This window comes from Myotis daubentonii, chromosome 6 (genome assembly GCF_963259705.1).
Source record: "Myotis daubentonii chromosome 6, mMyoDau2.1, whole genome shotgun sequence".
Taxonomy (NCBI): Eukaryota; Metazoa; Chordata; class Mammalia; order Chiroptera; family Vespertilionidae; genus Myotis; species Myotis daubentonii.
Genome location: NC_081845.1, coordinates 94091475 through 94115638, shown reverse-complemented (window position 1 = coordinate 94115638; position 24164 = coordinate 94091475). Strand labels below are relative to the sequence as shown.

Here is a 24164-nt window from a genome sequence, read left to right as displayed (position 1 = left end):
TGGCAGTGACCATTTTATCTCTTTGGTCCCAACTATGCCAATTTAATAAAATTCCCTGTATCTAAATTGTTGCCTTTTACTGAATGAAAGGCATTTTAGTGTGGTTTCTGTATAATATCAAATAAAGAGTATTTAACCCTTCTACATTTCATAGATGATCTTTAAGGTCAGGTGCTTTTAAAATTCAGCGTGACAAGATATAAGAGCAAACTCTGTGAATTCTTTAGGTCAGACTAAGTTATAATTCAGGATTGTCTTAAATAGCTATTCATTGACTCTATGTGTATGATTGGTAATGGTGCTTTTTCCAGCTCACTAGGATTAAAGTAGAGAATAGATCAACACAAAATTGTAAATTATGTCATCATAAGGCTTAAGATAATTAAAAATAAAGTCGCAGTTCAAAACAAAACAAACAAAAAAATACCTCAGAACTGTATTCTGAAAGAGGATGACTTTTGCTGCATGTAAATTATATCTCCATAAACCAGACTAAAGAAATGATTGCGTTAGGGGTTAGAGGGGAGTGGGTATAGGTATCGATGTAACAAGGATAACAGAACATTGATGGCCGTTAAAGCTCAGTGGTGAGTATATGCTGGTTTATCATACTCTTATGTTTATCTTACATTTGTTTGAAATTTTCCATAATAAAGTTTTTCAAAAAAATTTAATGGAAAGGAAAATCTCTGTGATGGAGGCAAAGATGTCAGTCAGTCACTGTCATCTGTCGGTCTCCCCAATGCACTTTTTGTACATTAATGAACTGATGCCCCTTGAGTCTCAAACTGACCTGCTTTCCATGCACGTAAATAAACTAGAACGATTTATTTGACATTTCTCGCTAGTACTTTTTAGATTTTTTTTAATATCACTTGATTTGTAGCTTTTGCAAATTTTGCTGTTTTGAGGTCTCCTTATTCCTTCAGCTTGGGTATCCGCTCCCATTTAATATTTACTTACTTTACGGGCGTCCTTTTCCTCACAATGGCCTCTTTGATATGTCAGTAAACCATGCAGGGCTTATTTTTCAAGTGGCTGTTCTTCTGGATTTGTGCCATGCATTTATCACGGTCTCCCAATAAAGCACTTTCAAAGGGAAACGGGCTCCAGGCTTTCTATGGGCTGTAACTTTTTAAACAATTCCTTTCATTTCCCCCGCTTCACGCCCCCATTCTGTCCTAGTTTCCCTTTCTAAAACTGAGCAATCAAGTGATGGATTCCCCCTCCCCTTCCCGTTAGCAGGCTGAATGTGTATTGTGGTTTCTATTGACTGAGTGGTTTACCCATGACCACTGTGCCCAGTGTGGTCACTGCCCAGACCCAAATTCAGGTTACTATTTCCTGCAGCGGGGGCTCGAGTATTTGTCAAGCAGCCAGCACTCCGGGCCATACCAATCCTCATCTTTATTTTGTTCATTGTTTTTGTTTATTTGTTTGTTGTTGTTGAAAATATACTTTTCTTGATTTGAGAGAGAAAGGGAGAGGGAGACACAGAAACATCAATGATGAGAGAGAAACATAGGTCAACTGCCCCCCGACCCCGTATGTCCCACACTGGGGATCAAGCCCACAACCCGGGCACCTACCTGACCGGGAATCTAACCTGGTTCATGGGTCGACGCTCAACCACAGAGCCACACCAGCCGGGCGCATGCCTGGGGTTGTGGGCTTGACCCCCAGTGGGGGGTAGCTGATGGATGTTAATTGGCTCAGTATCATCCAAGGATAAAATCCAAACTCTTCACAACTACTAGATTGGCTAAAATAAAAAGACTAAGGAGACCATCAATATAGATGAGAAGAAACTGAGACTCACGCACTGCTGGTGAGAATGTAAAATGGTAGAACTACCTGAGAAAACAGTTCGGCAGTTCCTCAAAATGTTAACCATAGAGTTAGCATGTGACCCAGCAACTCCATTCCTAGGTGTATAACCAAGAGAAAGGAAAATACACTCCCACACAAAAACTTGTACAGGAATGTGTATAGCACCATTAGTCACAATAGCCAAAAACTTGACATAACTCAAATACCCACCAACACATAAACGGATAAAGAACTGTGGTATATCCATACAATGGAATACTACTCAGCAACAAAAAGGAACTACTGATGCATGCAACAACACTAATGCAAGTAAAGGAAGCCAGACTATAAAGAGTGCATACTGTATAAATCCATTTTTATGAAACTCGAGAAAAGGCAAACTAATCTATACTGACAGAAAGCAGATGCCTGGTGGTTAGGGTGGGTGAGGGATTAGGGATTAGAAACTAAGGAAACTTTTGGACTGATGGTTATGTTTATTATCTTGATTTCATGGATGCACACATATGACAAAATTTACCATATTGTACACTCTACATATATGAATTTTATGTCAATTATACCTCAATGAAACTGAAAAAAAATAAAGAATAACAAAAATTCCTGGCCCAGCCATCATTATTGCTTCATGCTGTTTTAGTCCCAACTGTTAAGCCCTAGCTGGTTTGGCTCAGTGGACAGAGCATTGGCCTGCGGACTGAAGAGTCCCAAGTTCGATTACAGTTAAGGGCACATGCCCCGTTGTGGGCTCAAACCCCAGTAGGGGATGTGCAGGAGGCAGCCAATCAATGATTCTCTCTCATCACTGATGTTTCTATCTCTCTCCCTCTCCCTTCCTCTTTGAAATCAATAAAAATGTATTTTTTAAAAAAGATTCAGCTCAGATGGTGCCAGTGACCCACTGTGGGAGGCTTTCCCCTGGACATTCTTTGCTCCCCTCTGCCCCACAAGTCACCAATAAAACTCCAGCTACAGCCACTAGACCACCTACCACTTAGCGTACGTTTCTAGGTCTGCCTTCCCGAAATCTAGCAGAACCTCCGTAGCAATCATGCATCTCAGTCACTTTTGCATTCCCAATTGAGGCCTGCTGAAACTTTTTTTTTCTTTTTGCATAGAAGGGGACAGCATTTCAGAGACAACTTCTTACAGGACATCATTCATGCAGCTAACAATTACAAAGGAGCTACTGCATGTGAGGCACTGAGTCGGCCCCCAGAGCAAGGCTGTGTCCGAGAGGAAATGGACAGTGTCCATCGGTTCCAATACAGTCTGCTAAAGCTCAGCTGCTGCAGGCACTAACAGGTGGGGCATCTGACTGGACTTTGAAGTAGGGGCAGTTCTGTCAGCAAAGGCTTCTTAGAGGTGATATTTAACCTGAATAATGAAGAATGAATAAGAGCTCCATGTGGGTGGGGGGTGGGAGAGGTTCCCCTGTAAAAGGAACACTGTGTGCAAAGAAGTCTCAAGCCAGGAAAGAGCATGAGCCAGTTTAGCTGGACTCTGGATTTGGAGCATTGCTTTGGTAGGCAGATGGGAAGTTGTGATGAACCTGTTAGGCCATGAAAGTTTTGCATTTGTCTAGGTTCTAAAACATTCTAGAAGGCCCTAAACTGGCCCCTAGCCAGTTTGGCTCAGGGGATAGAACGTCGGCCTATGGACTGAAGGGTCTCAGGTTTGATTCTGGTCAAGGCACACGCTCAGGTTTTGGGCTCAATCCCTAATAGGGGGCGTGCAGGAGGCAGCTGATCGATGTTTCTCTCTCATCATTAATGTTTCTCTCTCTCCCTCTCCCTTCCTCTCTGAAACCAATAGGAAAAAATAATAATAAAAGACTCTAGAAGGCAATACAGAGCTTTTGAAGAACTTTAAGCTGGGAAATACCTTGTTCAGATTTTTGTTTCCAAAAAATAACCGTGGCTGCCTCATGGAGAGCAGCTGGAAGTGAGGCAAAGCTGGAGGCCAGGGACCTCTCAGGGGAAGTTTACGGCAGTCTGGGGCAGTCTGGGGCAAGGCCGAGGGAGGGCTGCGCAGGAGGATGGTACACTTCTGCCTCCCCCCCACCCCTACCCCCCTCAGCCCCGTCACCTTCTTTCCCACAGACTGCCAGCTTCCCTCAGCATCCTAAGATCAAGTCCTCGTCCTGAAAACCTAACCAAAAAGGCCCTCCACCTCTCGCCTAGATGGCTGACCCTGCCGCTGAGCCAATAGAGCTTTACCCTCATTGGAAATAGCCAAACCTTGTCCCAGAACAAAGGGATTAAACCAGGGTCTCCCTCTTCTGTGGGCTTAGGAACAACTGTCCTGATGAGTGCTGTCAGCAAGGCTCCTTTCTCCCATCTCACTTCTTCCAGGAAAGACGTAAAAGGACTGACAAATCCATCCTAAGGGTGCAGCTTAAAGCAGAAGTGGTAGAAGCCCCGCCCCCCATTGCTGTGGGGCCACTACCAACTGCATTCCCAAATCTTGGAGACGTTTGGGCTGCTCTTTTAGCTTCGTTAACAGACCTGGCTTCTGGAGCCCAGGGTAGGAATGGGGAATTCCTGGCCCCATGGGCCCAACTGCCCTGCTGGAGGCCGGTGCCTGGTGTAGGGAGTGTTCTAGTGGGCCCTGTCTTTAGGGTTAGATACATCCTTTCCAAAAACACTGTCTCTCAGCATCTGACATAGGCACATGGTAGCTGTTGTTTAAAGGTCTACCAAATTCATCAAAACAGAAGCAGGGCTGCCCTAGCTGGGTAGTTCAGTTGGTTAGAGTGTTGTCCCAATATGTTAAGGTTGCAGTTCGATCACCGGACAGGGCACATACAAGAATCAACCAATGAATAAATAAGTGGAACAATAAATTGATGTTTCTCCTCTCTAAAATCAATTAAAAAACAAAACGGAAGTAGGACTTCAAGAGTCACACTCAAAGCTGCTATTGTCACTGCCTGTAAGAGGAATCTATTTTTCAGGGAAAGGGGATTTGTGTCCATATTGGGAAGTTGTTAAATTATGAAAATGCATCTTCAGCTGTCAGTTTCCAAAATTCCTTTAAAAATCCTGATGCCTTTCTTGCTGGTAGTAGTGGGGGTAGGGATTATCTAGTGAGCTACCAGCCTGGAGATCAACCCTGGGAGATGGGCCAAAACTCCCCCAAAAGCTTTTGTCCAACGATGTGCCCATGCAGGTGCCCAAGTGGGCCTCTCTGTGCCCCTCATAACCCTCGTACCCCACATGACCTTCTCAGGCACTTTTAATAGCAAACATTTGTTTTTCCTAGCTTTACTAAACACACACACACACACACACACACACACACACACACAGCCCAGCTGGTGTGGCTCAGTGGTTGAGCGTTAATCTATGAACCAGGTCACTGTTTGATTAGTCACAGCACATGGCCGGGTTGCGGGCTCGATCCCCAGTAGGGGGTGTGCTGGAGGCAGCTGATCAGATTCTCTCTCATCATTAATGTTTCTAGCTCTCTCTCCCTCTCCCTTCCTCTCTGAAATCAATAAAACTATGTATTTTTAAAATAACAAAAACACACAACAAAAAACAAAACCAACTTTCATGTCTGGCATCAGTCTCACAACCCAATACCACTTTAAAGGAAACCTCTTTAAGATGCCGACTTGTTTCCCGCTCCTGCTTCTCACTTCAGCCTTCACTCATGGCCCCTGCCCTACCCTTCCTCAGAATCCAGCCCGGACATGATAGTTATGTAGCATTTGGCATGGCCTCAAGGTATAGCTTTGGCTTTGTTTTCCTAACTAGACGGTGAGGTTCTTGAAGGCCAATTTCAAGGCTTGTTTCCAGGGCACTTACTGGCACTGATCCCTGAACAGCTAATTAATGATTATTGATTGGCAGGAGCCACTCAATCTACCAAAATGTGAGGAAGGGCTGGCAGGCAGCAAGAGCCACCACCATGTGCATGTTTTTACCCACAGGCTCTGCCTCTACTTTGTAGATTCTCCGGGTTTTCCCAGCGTCCGTGGGAGACCTTGAAGAACACATTCTGGAACTAATTGAAATCACGAGGGAAGGGGTTGGCAAAGAGCCCTAGTTGAAATAGTGATGTTTAGCACCAGAAAGTCACCAAGGCTGAGAAAACCCATCCACTTGCTCGCTGGCCTCAGCATGAAACAGAAAGGCCAGGATCTACTGTTTCACATGGAATCCAGGTTAAACAATCACAGTGTGTGAACACCGGCAAACCACCTGACATCACTCGAGCCAGCAGAAAAATTGGATAAAAAGCAATCTTTGGCAAGGCAGCAGTGAAACAGCTTCCCCAAACACCACCTTTCTGCCAAAGCAAGCTTCTGCCTATTGGTGGATCCGATTCCAAAGCACACCTCCCAGGACCAAGTTTAAGTGCACAATTGGTGTTGCCTTTGGCTGCCACCTTGTGGTCTAAATTACAAACGCCTATGAAGACTGAAATAGGTGGCTACCAAGACAAAATCACCTGTGTAGGATTTTTGACATCTCACCTGTGTAACAGTGTACCCCACAAATATAACCCCCACGTCCCTGTACCCCCGAAGACCCACTTCAGCTGCCAGTTTTGCCGGCTGCCTTGAAAGCTTTGACCCCTGCTTAGGAAGCACATTATACCGCACTCATCTGGTCAGGGTCTGATCTGCAAGTCAAGCCAAAGACAGGTCACACAGCAAATCTGTCTGTGCTTCTGCCCAAGCTCACGGGACCACCTTTACCACCCCCTCCCAACACTGTGCTGTTTGCAGCACAAGACCACAGAAATGGTCCCATCATTTTCTTTTTAATTCGAGAGAAACATCCATTTCTTGTTCCACTTATATATTCACTGGTTGCTTCTTTTATGTGCCGACTTTTATGGGATTGACATCACAACCTTGGTCTATCAGGGTGATGCTGTCACTGAGCCACTTGGCCAGGACTCCCTGTACCTAAATCCCGCTTCACCCCAAGGGAAAATGCTCGACACCCTTCTCTTGCCATCTCACTAAGGCTCCAGGAAAACTGGACAATGCACCCCCTTTCCAAGGCACCTCAGGACAAGATCCAACTGTCTGATTATGGAATGACAAAGACCCCAGGTCTTCAACCAGCTGGACAGTCCCCTTCAGATGCTTTTGTACACTCTCAACTCATTGTTTCCTCCTTTGACATGTAAATCCTGAAGCCTTTAAGGTTGAGATTAGTAAACTGTAGGCCTGAACACCATGCAACAGTATTCCCGTGGTTTTCCTTACATCCTACCTCCCCAGCACTTCTGATATTCCCAAATAGGCACAGAATCTCAGTTCCAAGACCAACAAAATAGCAACTTCCCCACCACACGGAGCTGAGCCAGCATGGCTGGTCTGGTGAAGACGCCCGGCATTCCAACAGCCTCCCAAATGGTAACCACATTGGCCATGACTCTGCAGGGAGGTGTCTGCTGGAACAAAGAGAGCCCAAGTCAAAGCCAAGTCCTACAGCAACAGGTGATGTCACCCTGGATAAGACAACTCCCAAAACCAATCCAGTCTTGCCCCATTTACATTCCATAATGCAAACAAAACAGGGGCACACAACATTGTTTTCTGACCACAAGTTTATTCAACACAAAATAACCCGTCCAACTTTACTGAGGTGGCTGACCACGTCCACGACCAAATCCGCCTCTCTGTAAGAGAAAGCACAGGACATTGCGTTAGCAGTAAGCGGAACAGCAGGCCTCCTCATCACTGGTGAGGCTCCCCTCAGAGAGTGCAAGTCCTAAGCCCTAGCCTTGCCCTATTGGCTATAGGGCCACAATCACTTTTCAGACTGTTTCCTCATTTGTAAAACGGGAATATGGACACCCATTCAAGAGTGTGCTCACATATACACACATAGAAGCCACAGCACCGGACAAGATCTTGTGTCTGCCACCCCGCACCCCCTTTCACTGTGCTACAGGGCAGCTGCTGTTCCAGTGAGAGCCCAGCCCCCACACAAGCACTTGACCTGGATTACCTAATCTCACAATCACCCTGAGATAGCTACAATCATCACCTCTATTTTATAGGTGAGAAACTAGGACACAGATCACACCATCTGAAGGAAAATAGAGGATTTGGTTCCAGTCCACCTGGGTTCTAGAGCCCACTCACCAGTGATAGAGTCTCAACCGTAAGTTTTGGTTCATGAAACTAAAGGGATATGGTCATTACAAAAGAAATAGAAAAGACCACTATGCTACATGTAGTATTGATCTGTGAGACTCAATGCAGTATCTATGTATTAAAAAAAGTTTCCATCTGTCTTAATGTAAAAACCTTATTTAGAATTTGTGGGTTTTTGGGGGGAGAGCGGGGAATGAGGGGTGGGACCCACAGGGCTGAGGCCATAACAGTGACTGCTCATGGATAGCAAACAGGGAAGGAATACTCACAAACTGGAATTCGGTTGCTGACCCAGCCCCAGCCTCAGCTTTCTTGTCAGCACCAGCTGGAACGAGAAACACCAGTTCAGATTCATCACATGGTCCCATCCACTGCAGGTAAGTCACCCAACCCAATCTTGCAGGGAAAGCCATGTCAGCAAACAGACCCCATGAAGTACAAGTGAATTACAACTTCTGAGCCACTTTGCCCCCTCCCTCTCCCAGGGCAGCCTTCCTTAAGTCATCCTTCAAAACTCACAGTCCAAACTACTGCCTCCTCCAGGAAGGCTGCCCTGACCGCCACTTCCCATCACTACATGCTTCAGATTAGCAACTAGCTTACAAGGGAGCGCAATGAAGAACTAAAAGGTAAAGAACACAATGGCCCACAGAAGCAAAAAACTTCATTATGACCATGGGAAAGCAAGATGAAAGATGTGTGCTGCCCTGTCCAGCAGCCACTAGTCCAAACTGAGGTTACTGCTTATGAGATTTCAAGACTTAAGAGAATGCAAAATCTCATTAATGTTTATATAGGTTAAAAAATTAACATTCAGTGGGGTGGAGATCAATGGGAGGAAAAGAGGGGACATTGTAGTACTTTTTTTTAAAATTGATTTCAGAGAGAAAGGGAGGAGAGACAGAAACATCAATCATGAGATAAATTTTTAAAAATTAACATTCATGTGAACTATTTCCATTTGCTTTAAGTGTGGCCACTAGGAAATTTTATAGTTCACACTGCAGGGGTGAGTATGGTTTCAGGAAATCTTGTTCAAATTGGGGTCCCTTTGGCCCATTTCAGACCACATCCAACACAGGCTTCTGTCTGCTCACTCCCGCCTCCTTGACCAGTAAGTCAGTGTCTTCTCCATCTCCATACCTTTGTTCATGTTCACCTCTTGACTGAAATGCTCACTCCCCTAAACTTGAGAACCCACCCTGAGGCTTGGTCCCAACTGTCACATCCCCTGTAGCACCATTCCCTGACTGGTTTCCCATGTGGTCTGACTTCTAATAAGAGCAACCGCTAACTTTCTCTAAATGGAGAGCAGGTTTGCCAGAGGAATTCATTACTGCTATCCTGTAATGTAAGGTATTCAGGTCAAGTGCTCATTTAATCAGGAACCACGACTAGAGGGAGGCAAGAGTGATGTCAGTAAAAATTCCTTTATACCTTGTTTTTGTAACACAATTTTGTTTCTGCAACGAAGACAGACTGACTCTTCCTACCACTCCTCTGCAAACATCAATAGCTCCCCATCCTACCCAAGAGTAAAACCCCAAGTTCTCTCACGGCCCATAGACAGTAAGACCCACATCCTTATCAGATTCTCCAACTGTCTTCTGTCGCTTAGACAAGCCAAATGCCTTCCCCAGGTAGCCACTGGCTGGCTCCCCTCCTCCTCCATCAGGTGTTTGCTTAAATCTCACTTCTGCAATATTATTGAAAATTACACACACACTTTAATTTTCCTGTAGCATCCACATCTTTGGGACATATTATGTTACTTATTTTTGCTTATCCATCTCCTATCACTAAAATGCAAGCTCAATGAGAGAGGGGCCTTTTAATGTTATGTACACTATTGTCTCCTCAGCTCCTAGGACAGTGCCCGGCACACCACAGGCACTCAATATATATTTGCTGAATGAACACAAACATCTGTTGTTCCAAGTCAATGCTAATATTTGCTATTTAAAACAAGATTTTACAGAAGGGGGTCCTAATAGAAGGTGACAGAGATGTGACTTTGGGTGTAGGGTACACAGTGCAATATACATTTCTTGTAACATAAAAACCCACACCTGAAACCTTTATGTTCATTTTGACCACTGTCACCCCAATTAATTTAATAAATGAATATTTAAAATATAATAAAACAAGATTTTACACTATTTTTGCAACAAGAAAACAACAAATTTGAGTGGACCCTACCTTCAAAGAGCTTACAACACAGGAACACAACCACAAAATAAAACCATGTTGCTTTCCTGAAAGTTTTCAGTTTGCTCTCGTTAATGGACTTGAACCTAAGTCTGTCCCTAGGTCAAAGGGTGTTTCCCCCAATCCCCACCCATCAAACCCCTGCATAAGGCAAGAAGCACAAAGGACCCCAGCCAGAGCTGAAGGAGAATCCAGATTCCACCCTCACTGCCCCACACAGACGACCGCTACTCACGGGGCACAGCACTCCGTCTGTAGGTGTCTCTGTCGGCTTCCCCTCGTGTGAGCCTTGCAGGTCGCTCGCCCTCCAGACCTACACAAGTAAACCACACGGTGAACATGGGCGATGGGTTGCCTTCAGGCCAAGAAATCTGGAATTGCTCTCCGCTTCTCACCGGAGAACATCTTAGTCATTGTAAGGAGTTCATGGGAACAGGAACTCCTACACCCAGACTGCCAGCTAGAAAAACTTGTCATTGACATTGTGGCTCCTCAAAGGCCTGGGAAAACTCACATCTTAATTAAAATGCCACACATCTGCAAAAGGATTGCTTTCTTCTATTGTATTTTTCAATATAACGCACACTTTCCAATTACTTGGCAAACTTCAGCTATTTCTACAAACATCCCAATAGCTAAAATTTTGAACGTGATCCAGCTCTTAAGTGGCCAGCAAGAATCCTTCAGTCCCCGCCTGCCCCTTGCCCCTTCTCCACCCATCCTTCACGCTGTGAATACATTAAGACAGATTTTAAAAGGTACCTTAAAAACACTGAAGTTTAATTTAGTATTCTCTCTACCCAGTTACCTCAGAGTCCATATAGTTAAAACACCTTTGGGGGGGGGGGTGGTAATCCTTACCTGAAGATATTTTTTCTATTTTTTTTTTTTTTTTTGAGAGTAGGAGGGAGGAAGAGAAAAACATAGATGTGAGAGACACATCCATTGGTTGCTTCCTACATGCACCCTGCCTGGGGCCGGGAATCGAACCTACAACCCAGGCATGTGCCCTTAACCAGTAATTGAACCCATGACCCTTCGGTGTTCAGGCCAACGCTCTAACCATTGAGTACACCAGCCCAGGCAAACCATTCTTTAATGTACAAGAGATAAAACTGAACCTGAAGTGAGTGGCTAAAATAAATGCCAGGTCTCGCATAGGCCCACCAAATCAAGTCTGTGGGGCAGACAATGGGCTCTGCTCTAGGTGCAGCGTAGACTTCTGCTCTAGATGCACAACCCACTCAACCACCAGAAGCCCCTTGGGAGCATTTGGAAAACAAAGTTTCCTGAGCTCCACGGAGTCTCCCCAGTGGAACCTGGAAGCCACGGCCATCGCTGTATAGATCTCCGTCCCACCTCATCACCCAAGCTTACAAAGTTCTTGTGACAAGTTCTTCAGGACCCAAGGAAAAACATGACTGTGAGCCAGTAGGTAATCCGCCCCCCACCCCACATCCACACACCAAGCAGAAACTCTCACACCGTGATTTTCCCAAAGTTACTCAATGCTCTACCACACAGGTCTGGTCACAGACTAATATTCTGTGTGAGTGCCGTCTCCTGGGGTAACCTGAGGGCCTGAGTCCAGATCCATTACCAGTCTCCTCCGAGGGGACAGAGGTCTCAGGACTTGACCTGCAAGCCAGAGCCCTCTACAGCTGGCACCCATGGCCGATTGTAAGACCACTCCCGTCTGCCCCACAACGCCCCCCTCCCATGTGCCGCTCCCGGGAAGAGCTGGTGCAGAGCAGGCCGTCGGAGGCACTTATGTGGGCACCGTACCTTTGGGCCTTGGGCGGCCAGTCTCAGGGCGGCTGCGGCGCAAGGTGGCGGGCACGATCTCAGGGGGCAGGTGCAGGTAATCGCGGAGATACTGGATGCCCTCGTTGGTGAGGTACCAGTAGAAGTGTCTCCAGGCAAACTGTTCCTTCACGTAGCCCCGGGACTTGAGAGACTGCAAGACAGAAAACTGCAGCTGAGACCTAACCGGAGGCTTGACGCTAGGAACGCGGTGCAGAGGGGAGCTGGCTGCGCAGTAGGCAGGTGTTCAGGTGCATCTACCTCACGGCCCGTCAAGGCAGCAAGCAGCGCGGGCTGTCCTGACCTCCTGGGCATTGGCCTTGGGCAGCCGCCGAAAACCCCTCCATCGGCACCCACTCCAGCAGCGCCCGGCCGGCTACCTGCATGGCCTTCATGACGTGGAGATTGGGCACGTTCTTGTCCGCCAGCTCGGGGTGCTTGGGCATGTGCACGTCCTTCTTGGCCACCATCACCCCCTCCTTGAAGAGGAGCTCGTAAATGGCGATCCGGTTCTTCTTGGGCATCAACATCTACGGGGAGAAAGCGAGAGCATCTCTAAGCAATGTGGCCAGGGGGTCAGGAACCGAGTTCAAGACCCACGAAACCACCGTCCCATGGGCTGAAATCTCAAACAAAACGTGCAGGCAGCGGCCCCGAGGCCCCGGTGCTGAAGGCTGACAGCGAGACGGCCCCCAAGTCAGGAGCCCTGCCCCTTGGGCTGGGAGCCAGGTGGGCTGCCTGTAGGCGGCACCGTGGCCTGGTTGGGCCCAGGCAGTAGTCTGTGGGCAGGGACCTTGCCAAGGGGACTCGAGGCCGGGCCCACTGGTGCCCGTGGAGGAACAATAAAGGTTTTCAGTGTAAAAAACAAAACAAAACACGTGCGGGCAGGAGGGATTCAAACTCTGTAGACTGACACCCACCAGTTACCAGCTCCCACCTCCAGCCCCGAAAACACTGCAGGTGAGAAGGAAGTTACCAAGGCATTAAAACAAAACGGGGGCGCGCACCCGCTTCAAACTCCCATCCACAACCGTAAAGGAATAACGGGGGCGCAGACCCGCGTTCTCTGAGTATCCGGGGCCATCAACACCGGTGCCACGGTGCGCGCGGCGAGGCTGCACTTTCAGGCGGGCATGGGGAGGCCAGGGACGTCTCTTCTCACGACGGGCCGTCGACCCGCAGCCAAAGGGCCAAGGCCTTCGCACCCTCATTTCCTACCCCTCTCCCCGCAAACGAGAGCCCCAGGGCCAAGCAAAGAGGCAACCGGGGTGAGGAGTGGGCGAGCGGGGTACAGTCCTCCTAGCCTCGCCCAGACACCGCCACGCAAGGGCTTCATCCTTCCCTCCTCCGCCCTCCGCCATCGGGACGCCGATCTTCGCCAACAGCGCCCCACTATCCCCCGGCGTGCGCCCCCGGCCTCACTCTACTCAGAAATGAGCGAGCGCGCAGTGGGAGAGGGGTCCCCTCGCCCCAACCACGGGGAAGCGCAGCGACTGGGGCGGCGAGAGGGCCAGGATGGAGGCCGATGGAGCCCGCGCTCCACGGGAACTCACCGCGACAGCTGCTGTGTCCCGGGCCCGAGCTAGAAAGGAAGGGGCATGCGCGGCGCGGCGTCTCTTCCGGGCCGGCGTGCCCCGCCCCCCGTCAGGACCCGCGCACAAGCCTGGGGTGGCCTCGGCGGTGCCTGAGAGACTGGCGGCTCGGCAGCTGCAAACCCTGACCTACACCGGCCTGTGGAAACCCCGCCGCCGCGTTTGTCAGGAAATGGTCACTTTTCTGCTTGGGCAGGCTCCTTAGAAACACGCTGCTTCTTTATTCCCAGCAATCATTTAACTTAATATTATGCAAGGAATACATGCGCTTTGAGCGGGGGGGGGGAAAAAGAGAGAACATACAGAGTAATAACAATAACAATAATAAAAGACTTTTTAAAAACAATCCTATTGCCCTAGCCTAGCCATTTGGCTCACTGGATGGAGCGTCGGCTTGCGGACTGAAAGGTCCCAGGTTCGATTCCGGTCAAGGGCATGTACCTGGGTTGCAAGCACATCCCCAGTGGGGATGTGCAGGAGGCAGCTGATTGATGTCTCTCTCTCATCAATGTTTCTAACTATCTCTCTCCCTTCCTCTCTGTAAAAAATCAATAAAATATATTTAAAAAAATAAGTATTCAAAACATGTTTACAGAAATTTAAAAAAGAAGAAGCTTGAACATATGGACAAGAAACAACATAATCTAAGGACTTGGTCAAGCAGATTTGAAAAAAATACAGTAAAACTTCTAGAAGTGAAAATTAAAATGATTGAAACTTAAAAAAAAAACGAAACAAAACAAAAAAAAAACCCAACAAACTAGAGTGCTCTTCCTCCTGGCGCATGGCCTCCGTTCCTTTCCCCTTCCTCTACCCCTATCCCTCTGGCCCCAGGCACACCACCATCAGCTTCCTCACTCCCAAGCTCCAAGGGCCTTCCTTTACCTCTATAACTCAATTCCTAAGCCCATTTCTGCTAGGAATTACTTTTCCTGCCTCTGTAATTTACCCAATAAATGTTCTCTTACAAAAAAAATAATAAAAAGAATAAACTATAGATTTGACACACTTAAAGAGAAAAATCAGTGAAATGGAAAGATGTAAATTTAAAAATACATATTCACAATGCAGTCTAGAGATTTAAAAGAGAGAAAGAGAGAGAGAATGTTTGAAAGAAAGGATAAGAAGTATAAAGAACATGCCCTAACCGGTTTGGCTCAGTGGATAGAGCATCGGCCTGCAGACTCAAGAAGTATAAAGAGCAGAATGAAGAAGTCTAATATATGTCTAAGTGAAGTCTCTAAGGAAATAATAGAGAATGTAGGAAAGAGACACTGTCAGAATATTTTTCTGAATTATTGAAAGACAACACACTTCAGATTCATTGCTCTCATCAAATCCCAAGTTGCAGAACATCCAAGACAAAGAGATCTTAAAAGCAGCCAGCGGGAAAGGACCGGTGTGACTGCTCACTTCCCAGTAGCAACACTGGAATGCGGTCTACTGAATCTCCTCTTTCAGTGGCCAGAGTGACCTTCTACAACATCAGACCATGCAACTCTGGGCTTGAAATCCTCCAATGATGTCCCAGTTCACTTACAAAAATATTCAAAGTCTTTATATGACTTAGTTTTTTATGTTTAAATCTTTGATTCTCCTGGAATGTTTCCTGATGTAAAAATTTTCCCTCTAAAGGGTTAGCTGGTGTCTCAACATCATTTCCTCAATAAGCTATGCTTCCATTTATCTGAAATACCACTAAATTGTTTCTGAGAGATGAATTCAGTTTCAGATTTTATTGCATTTGTGTCTATGATACACCATGGTGAGAATACTCAGGATAAGCCTATCTAATAAAAGAGAAACATGGTAATTGGCGTACGACAGCTACCCTTCCCATTGGCTAATCAGGGCGATATGCAAATTAACTGCCAGCCAAGATGGCAGCCGGCAGCCAGCCAGCTTGAAACTAACATGAGGCTTGCTTGCTTCAGTGACGGAGGACTCCAACGTTCCCCGTCTGCCTTGCCGGCCTCTGAGCCTGCAGTTTAAGAAACATAGTAACAAATATAGAAGCTAAACAAAACCCCAGAAACCTGCTTTCAGTGAGCCGGGATCTCAGAGCTGGAGTTATACATTGTTTCAATTATAGAACCAAAACAAACCAGATACCTGCTTTCAGCAGCGGAAGCCTCAGAGCTGGAGCCTCAGAGCTAAAGCTGGCCCAGAATAAAAAAAAAAAAAAAAAAGAAAAAAAGGAGCAGTTGGGAGCTTCCGTCAACCGCCAGCCTGAAAACAGCCCTCAGCCCCTCACCCAGACTGGCCAGGCACCCCAGTGGGGACCCCCACCCTGAAGGGTGTGTGACCAGCTTCAAACAGCCATCATCCCCTCATCCAGGCTGGCCAGGCACCCCAGTGGGGACCCCCACCCTGAAGGGTGTGTGACCAGCTGCAAACAGCCATCATCCCCTCACCCAGCTGGCCAGGCACCCCAGTGGGGACCCCCACCCTGGTCCAGGACACCCTTCAGGGCAAACCAGCCAGCCCCACCCATGCACCAGGCCTCTATCCTATATAGTAAAAGGGTAATATGCCTCCCAGCACCAGGATCAGCGGAGCCGCGAGGCCTCCCAGCACCGAGATCAGCAGAGCCGAGAGGCCTCCCGGCACCGAGATCAGTGTGACAGGGGCCAGCGCCCAAACCCCCTGATCGCCCTGCGGCTCTGTGTGTGACGGTGCGGCGCCCCAACCCCCTGATAGGCCCTGCTCTGTGTGTGACAGGGTAGAGCCATAACCTCCCCATCGACCCTACCTTGAGTGTGACAGGGGGCATTGCCCCAACCTCCCATTCGGCCCTACCCTGAGCGTGACTGAGGGTGGCATTGCAACCTCCCAATCCGCCCTGCTCTGTGAATGACAGGGGGCAGTGCCCCAACTCCCCCATCGACCCTGCTCTGAGCCCGACCAGGGGCTGCTCCTAGGGATTGGGCCTGCCCTCTGCCACCCGGGAGCAGGCCTAAGCCAGCAGGGCGTTATCTTCCGAGGGGTCCCAGACTGCAAGAGGGCACAGGACAGGCTGAGGGACACCCCCTTGCCCCCCGAGTGCACAAAATTTTGTGCACCGGGCCTCTAGTCCTATATAATAAAAGCCTAATATGCTAAGTGTCCTGTCGTTGTCTGGTCATCCACTCAACCAATCAAATCGTAATATGCTAATGGCATGCAAGGGCAATCAACTGCTCACTATGACGGGCACTGACCACTAGGGGGCAGACGCTCCAACCACTAGGTTAGCTTGCTGCTGGGGTCCAGCCAATTGGGACTGAGCAAGAAGGACTGGACACATCCTGGAGCCCTCCCACAGCCCCTCCCCCTGGCTGGCCACGGCCCCTCTAGTGCACAAATTCGTGCACCAGGCCTCTAGTTTTAGATAAAGAACTCAGAATTTGTTCTTGGGAGACAGTTGGGTGCAATTGGGTAAGAGAATCATCTAAGATCCTGTGAGGATCTGAAATTACCTACAGTGGTTGTGGAGTGAGAAGAGGATGAGGAGGGACCCCACAATACCTCCCAGCTCACCTTAGGATGGTACTCCTGTGGGTATCTTCCTACCTGGATGGAGCTGTCTTATGGGCAAGGACCATGCCTTTCTCCTCCCTCAGGGTCCTCTCCAGCAGCTAGTACAATGTCTCACACATGTTAAATATACTTAATAAATGTTTCAGGGCACTGGGAATTCTTACTCGGTCACTCCCTCTGCCGGGGTGCTGGGCTTCCCTGGGCTGGCTACGCGCCTCAGGGGGCCGACACGTTGGCTGCTTGTTGGGGCTGGAAGGCCTGAGCCGCTCGGGCGGCTGAAGGGGCGGCGCGGGTTTGGCTAACGCGGCCCCGCCTCTCTCCGTGGGCCGTGTCTGGGCTCGCAGGGGACCTGGCGGTTTCCCGGGCGCTAAGCTCCTTACGGATTTGTTTCGCGCCCTGGGGGACCGGGCGGTGGCAGCGGCCTTTGGCTGCAGGTCTTGGAGGCCCGCAGGGCATGGGCGTGGGCGTGGGCGGGTCAGCGGATGGGTTCGTGCGGTTAGAAACCACGCGTGGTGTGCGTGTTGGCCGTGAAGACTGGCTTCTGCACTGGCGGAACTCGGCCGGAGGGACCGGACGGGGCAGTGCGGCCAGCACGGACGGGGTACGAAAGGCAGAAGACAAGGTGCCAAAGGGAAGGCGTCTCGGAGGAGGTGACACTGCAGCCCCGTGGAAGGGCGCGCCGGCAGAGGGAACGTCATATGCAAAGGCGCGGAGACTCGTTGGAAGACGCGGAGGGAGGCCCGTGTGGCGGCTCGAAGGCCGGGGCTGGGAAGGTGCAGTTCAGCGGTGCGGGGGGACGTAGAGGGTGAGCCAGATACCGCCTGAGGCCTCCCCGCTCCCCCCAACCACCCTCCCTGCCTGTGGACGGCGTGGGCAGGGAGGCACAGGAAAAGGCAGAAGAAGAGGTGAGGGTGTAGAGGCCCCGACCCGGCCAGCCTACTTGAGAGGGCCAGGCGTTGGGTTTTGTTCCCTTTTGTGCCAACCGCTACCCCCCCCCCCCCCCCCCGCCTCGGTGTCTGGCAAGAAGTCCTTCCTTGACTTATTAGTGGAAGGAAGGAATGTGCACCCAGCCCCAGACGTGGTCTGCACAGTTCGGTGCTGTGAGGAAGAGAAAGGAATTGATCCTAGATGATTTTTTTTGGAGGAAGGAATCCATGTGACTTGGAGACGGATTAGATGTCATCGGGGAGGACTGGCTTGGTGACTTGGGGTGGATGGACGGTGCTGTGGATGCCCTCTGCAAGTCATTGCTCTTTGTTCTACTGGTGTTCCCAGCCAGTGATGGTGACTCCTTTCCCTCCTCCAATAGTTTCTCCCACCCAGGGATGTCGAGTGTGCCCTTAACACCCCACCCTGTACTGAGGGTGTCTGAGGAGTCCCGACAAATGAGGCGTGGGAGGAGCAACCTGCCCCCCCCCCCAGTCCCCTCCGCCCCCCCCAGACCCCTCCACCCCCCCAGTCCTCTCCGCCCGCCCCCCCCCCAGACCCCTCCGCTGAGGCACCAACATGTCTCTGGGGCTGGGTTGGCAGGTTGAGTCCGTCTGGGTTGGTGTCTTCCCTTTGGGTTTAGATTTGATGGCAGGGATGAGGGGACATTTAGAGCAAGCTAAATTCTCTGCATCACTGTCACCTCTGCCAAGGCCAGGCATGGAAGGGTCAGTGGAACAGAGGGGCAGCCCTGGTCCTGCAGCAGTGCAGAGGCCCAGTGTTCGCATTGGGGCTGGGGTGGCCTTGGTGGTCCAGGCCTGGAGGTCTGTGAGGAGGCTGTGGCAGCATGCTGGAGCCCCACACATCCTGGGCCAACCCTCAGTGGGTGCCTGAAGGGCCTTGAACTCCAAGTCTTTGCCCAGGGCAGCAGTGACATCCCGGTTGGGAGGGGGGCAGGCCCATGTCCCTAGCATGAGGAGAGAAGGATGGGGAAATAACCAGCTGGCCTCACAAACCCCCTCTGCTTTTTGAAAAATGTCCTAATGCAATATACTAGTAATTTGACATGCATTTAAATTTTAACACATTTAATCTCTTTTTTATATTTAGGAACTTTTATTGAATTTATTGGGTGACATTGGTTAATAAAATTACAGGTTTTGGGTGTAATAAAAATAAATGTTTCAGGCATAAACAGCGATGTCATGGATAAGGGAGATTATATTGTTGAGTAAGGAAAGAGGACTGATGAGTAATAATACCCTCTGACACTACAAAGGACTTCTTTTTACAGAGAGGAAGGGAGAGAGATAGAGAGTTAGAAACATCGATGAGAGAGAAACATCGATCAGCTGCCTCCTGCACGTCTCCCACTGGGGATGTGCCCGCAACCCAGGTACATGCCCTTGACCGGAATCGAACCTGGGACCTCTCAGTCCGCAGGCCGACACTCTATCCACTGAGCCAAACCGGTTTTGGCAAGGACTTCTCAGATGACAGTGCACCCTTGAGTTCACTGACTTGCATGCTGCTGTTAGGCACTGAGCCTCTGGCTGTGGGCCAGGTGGTGGGGCAAGAGTGGGAGCAGGTACACATGTGGATCGGACACCAAGCAACAAATACCTCTATTGTGTGCCGGGAGCCATGAAGAAAATGATCAGGTGTGGTGACAGAGAGTAATGGGGAACGAGGAGGTGACTTGTCAGCTGAAAGCTATGGAGGAGTCAAGCTTGGGCTGTGAACTGGCTGGCGGAACAGCTCCTGGGAAAGGCCCTGCAGAGGACGAGGGCTCCAACTGAAAGGCAACCAGCGTGGCTAGGGCAAGGCCCACCAGGTGACTGAGATGGCACAGTGGTCTCAGGAAGGAGTTAGGATTCTATTCAAAGTGCAATGAAACCCAGCTGGCGTGGCTCAGTGGTTGAGTGTCGACCTATGAACCAGGAGGTCTCGGTTCAATTTCTTGTCAGGGCACATGCCCAGTTGCGAGCTCGATCCCCAGTGTGGGGCCTGCAGGAGGCAGCCAATCTAGTCTCTCATCATTGATGTCTCTCTCTCTTTCTCTCTCCCTCTCCCTTCCTCTCTGAAATCAATATGCGTATATATTAAAAGTGCAATGAGCCCTAACCGGTTTGGCTCAGTGGATAGAGTGTCGGCCTGCGGACTCAAGGGTCCTGGGTTTGATTCTGGTCAAGGACATGTGCCTTGGTTGTGGGCACATCCCCAGTGGGGAGTGTGCAGGAGGCAGCTGATCGATGTTTCTAACTCTCTATCCCTCTCTCTTCCTCTCTGTAAAAAATCAAAAAAATATATATTTAAAAAAAAAAAAGTGCAATGAAAAGCCACAAAAAGATTTCAGCAGTAGTGACAGGATCAGATGTATGTATTAAAGAGATTACCTTTATAAAGGCCAACCTCGTTTTTATCACTTCCACCCTATATTGTGCAGGAAATATCGGTTTATTGCCTGCCATGTGTTAAAGACACACATATGCACACACACAAAAAAACAAACACTGAGGTGTAGAGAAACAGATGTGCCTTGCCCAAGGTCACCGACCTGGACTGTGACTGCAGAGCCTGCGCTCCCCCACTGCCAACGCTGCCCCTCAGTGGTCTTCCTGCTCGGCCAGAACCCAGAATTCTGAGCGGTGGGAGGAGGGGCTTCGGCTCTCCCGGGCTTTGGTCTCATCTCTGCGGCTGGTTAGAATCCCTTGGGAGGCTTTTAAAAATCCGTTTGTCCAGGCCTCACCCAAGATCCATTAAGGCAGGCATTCTGGCCTTACTTTTTCTTTCTTTCATTTTATGTTGATTTCAGAGAGGAAGGGAGAGAAAGAGAGAGATAGAAACATCAATAATGAGAGCGAATCATTGATCATCTGCTCCTGCCTGCCCCCTACTGGGGATGGAGCCCACAGCCCAGGCATGTGGCCTTGACCATAATCGAACCCGGGACCCTTCAGTCTGCAGGCTGACGCTCTATCCACTGAGCAAAACCGGCTAGGGCCCAGGTAGTCTACTTTTTAAATTTTTCTTGATATACATATAATACTGCATATAATATACATGCACTAAAGTGCAAATATCTTAAAGTTATAACTCTATATGTTTTCACGTGTTAACTACCATCCAGATCTCCAGATCAAGAGAGAGGATATAGTCCTCACTCACTAGTATGTTTGTGTCTGGCTATTCTCTCCTCACCCCTTTATCCCCCGTCCCCGTTCTCCACCATTAGGTCTGTGAGAATCCATGTCATAGGCATCAATTCTTTGCTACTTTAAAAAAAAAGTTTTTATTGATTTTTAGGGAGAGAGGAAGGTAGAGAGATAGACAGAAACATTGATGAAAGAGAAACACCATCGATCGGCTGCCTCCTGCATGTCCCCTACTACAACCCAGGTACGTATCCTGACTGGGAATCAAACCAGTGACCTCTTGATTCATGGGTCAATGCTCGACCACTGAGCTACACCAGCCGGGCTCTTTGCTACTTTTTATTGCTGAGTGGAACTCCATTGTATAGATATACCACAATCTATTTATCAGTTGATGGGCATCTAAGTTATTTCTAGGGTTTGGCCATTATAAATAAAGCTGCAAAGAACGTTTTTACATATGTCTTCTGGTGGACATGGATATTGGGCAGACATTGTTGAGAACCTGTTAAAGAGAGAACCACTGCCTGGCTGGTGTAGCTCAGTGTTGGAGCATCAGCCCGAGCACCAAAGGGTCACAGATTCGAATCCTGGTCAAGGGCGCGTACCTAGGTTGCAGGTTCAATTCCCGGCCCCGGTTGGAGCATATGTGGGAGGCAACCAACCCATGTGTCCTAAAAGCAGCAAGAGAAAGAAATTCAGTTACCTACAAGGGAATACCCATACGACTGTCAGCTGATTTCTCAACAGAAACTTTGCAGGCCAGAAGGGAGTGGCAAGAAATATTCAAAGTGATGAATACCAAGAACCTACAACCAAGATTACTTTATCCAGCAAAGCTATCATTCACAAGTGAAGGCCAGATAAAGAGCTTCACAGATAAGAAAAAGCTAAAGGAGTTCATCACCACCAAGCCAGGATTATATGAAATGCTGAAAGGTATCCTTTAAGAAGAGGAAGAAGAAGAAAAAGGTAAAGATACAAATTATTGAAAGGGCGAGGATTACCCCCTCCACCTTGCCCCAGGGTAAGGGCTACGCCCTCTACCTTGCCCCAGGGTAAGGGCTATGCCCTTCATCTTACCTTGGCCATGTGCTCAGCAAGGCTTCTTCCTGGAAGCCAAGCCGCTGCTGGCCACGCCCAGGATTTCTCTGGACTGGCCAATGATAGTCAAGGGAAGTGCACGCCATTACTATGACCACATCCTGTGTAATGAGACACCGACTGGCGCCTGGCCAATCGGCAGGGCCCACAGTCCTTTCTCCTCCCCTTACCCCAGCCCCCTATAAAGCCTCTCTCCACACAGAGTTCTCTCTCTCGGCCACTGGAGCTTACCGTTGCATCGGTGAGTGTGGCAGGGGAGCCAAACCTAGGTTTGAAATGAATGACTCTTTGCTTTTGCATCGGACTGACGGGCTCCCTGGGGGTCTTGGGAACTTTGAAATCTGGGCACAACATTATGAACAACAAATACACATCTATCAACAAGTGAATCTAAAAATCAAGTGAATAAATAATCTGATGAACAGTATGAACTGGTGATTGTAATAGAATCAGGGACATAAAAAGGGAATGGACTGACTATTCTTGGCGGGGTGGGGCGGGGGTGAGAAAGGGGTGTGGGAGATGCGGGAAGAGACTGGACAAAAATCGTGCACCTATGGATGAGAACAGTGGGTGGGGAGTGAGGGCGGAAGGTGGGGTGGGAACTGGGTGGAGGGGAGTTATGGTGGGAAAAAAGAGTAACTAATGTAATAATCTGAACAATAAAGATTTAATTAAAAAAAATCAGTGGAGCCCGGACCGATTTAGCTTGGTGGATAGAGCATTGGCCTGCGGACTGAAAGGTCCCAGGTTCGATTCCGGCCAAGGGCATGTACCTTGCTTGCGGGCACATCCCCATCGATGTTTTTAACTCTCTATCCCTCTCTCTTCCTCTCTGTAAAAAATCAATAAAATATATTTTTAAAAAAATCAGTGGAAAAAATATGTATTGAAAAAGAGGATTAAGAAAAAGAATTAAAAAAACCCTGAAACAACAACAAAAATAAACAAACAAACAAACAAATAAATAAACAATAGAGAACCACAGGCCAAAAATGGCTTCACATGTGCTAAAAGCCCATGATACCAAACCTAGATTTTAAAAAATATTTTCATTTCAGAGAGGATGGGAGATGGAGAGAGAGAGAGAAACATCAATGATGAGCAAGAATCATTGACTGGCTGCCTCCTCCATGCCCCAACCTGAGGATTGAGCCCTGACTGAGAATCAAACTGACCTCCTGGTTCATAGGTCAGTGCTCAACCACTGAGTCGTGCTGGCCGGGCCAAACCTAGATTTAAAAAAAAAAAATGATCTTTACTGTTGAAACTATAATAGATGTCCCCCTATTTTCCCTCATTGACCCCCCGCCCCGCCCCTAGACCTAGATTAATACCTATTTGTAGTTTCAGCCTCTCTGGGAGTGGAATTTTAAACCAGTTCAGAATTTCCTGATCCGAATTAGGGAGGTCATCTTCCTGGTAAAACCCCTGCCCTCCCCTCAGGGAAGGGAGGTGTCCTTGTCCGAACTAATCCACTTTTAACTCCTTAGCCCCGCCCTCTTTCTGTCTATAAAAACCTTCCACTGTGTGCAACCCCTCAGAGTGCCCTTCTGTTCAGTCGGTGGGACGCTGCTCCATCCGGAGTCGCTTGGGAAAGCCCATTAGAGCCCCACCTTCAGTCGGTTGGATTTTAACACCACTGACTGGGAACCTGTCATCTCCCCAGGCGACTGGGAGGAGGAAGTCAGGGCCTAGGCCCCCAGGCTGGAACTGAGGAATCTGGCTGGTGAAGATTTCCTTTCCCTTTGAGGTTCCAGAACCTTTATCAAAACCTGTGTCACAGCAGGAAGGAGGGAGCCCTGGGAGCAGCGCGGCCTATGGCCAGCACCATGGCTCTGTCTCTGAGGCCTGGGAGGTGGTGGGTGGTGGAGGGCACCTTTCCTGGCCGGGGAAGGTGGT

General features: G+C 48.8%; 1 protein-coding gene and 1 long non-coding RNA gene across 3 annotated transcripts; both read right to left on the bottom strand.

Annotated features, from left to right (window-relative positions):
• Positions 1-49: 49 nt before the first annotated feature.
• Positions 50-5120, bottom strand: LOC132237446 (uncharacterized). The gene is made up of 2 exons (XR_009453528.1): positions 4393-5120; positions 50-4337 (listed from the first exon to the last, which is right to left on the bottom strand). It is a non-coding gene; the product is annotated as an uncharacterized LOC132237446 (long non-coding RNA).
• A 2263-nt stretch (positions 5121-7383) lies between these two features.
• Positions 7384-13666, bottom strand: RPS10 (ribosomal protein S10). Of its 2 annotated transcripts, none has more exons than XM_059701942.1 (6): positions 13519-13666; positions 12346-12495; positions 11948-12119; positions 10398-10475; positions 8224-8279; positions 7384-7473 (listed from the first exon to the last, which is right to left on the bottom strand). In XM_059701942.1, the coding sequence occupies exons 2-6, from the start codon at positions 12493-12495 to the stop codon at positions 7432-7434; spliced, it is 498 nt and encodes a 165-aa protein (XP_059557925.1). In that variant the 5' UTR covers positions 13519-13666; the 3' UTR covers positions 7384-7431. The 2 variants fall into 2 exon arrangements, with proteins under 2 accessions (XP_059557925.1, XP_059557924.1); XM_059701941.1 differs by lacking the exon at positions 13519-13666 and adding an exon at positions 13023-13191 and having other exon boundaries at positions 12227-12495.
• Between the last annotated feature and the right edge of the window lie 10498 nt (positions 13667-24164).

Excerpts from the sequence above, each read along its gene's own strand:
- RPS10 (XM_059701941.1), bottom strand. The coding sequence starts at position 13,176 with ATGAGGGTGCGAAGGCCTTGGCCCTTTGGCTGCGGGTCGACGGCCCGT. Across the intron at positions 10,476-11,947 it reads TGGCCGCCCAAGGCCCAAAG|GTCTGGAGGGCGAGCGACCT; the intron begins GTACGGTGCCCA and ends TTACTTGTGTAG. Across the intron at positions 7,474-8,223 it reads CAGCAACCGAATTCCAGTTT|AGAGGCGGATTTGGTCGTGG; the intron begins GTGAGTATTCCT and ends TTTCTCTTACAG.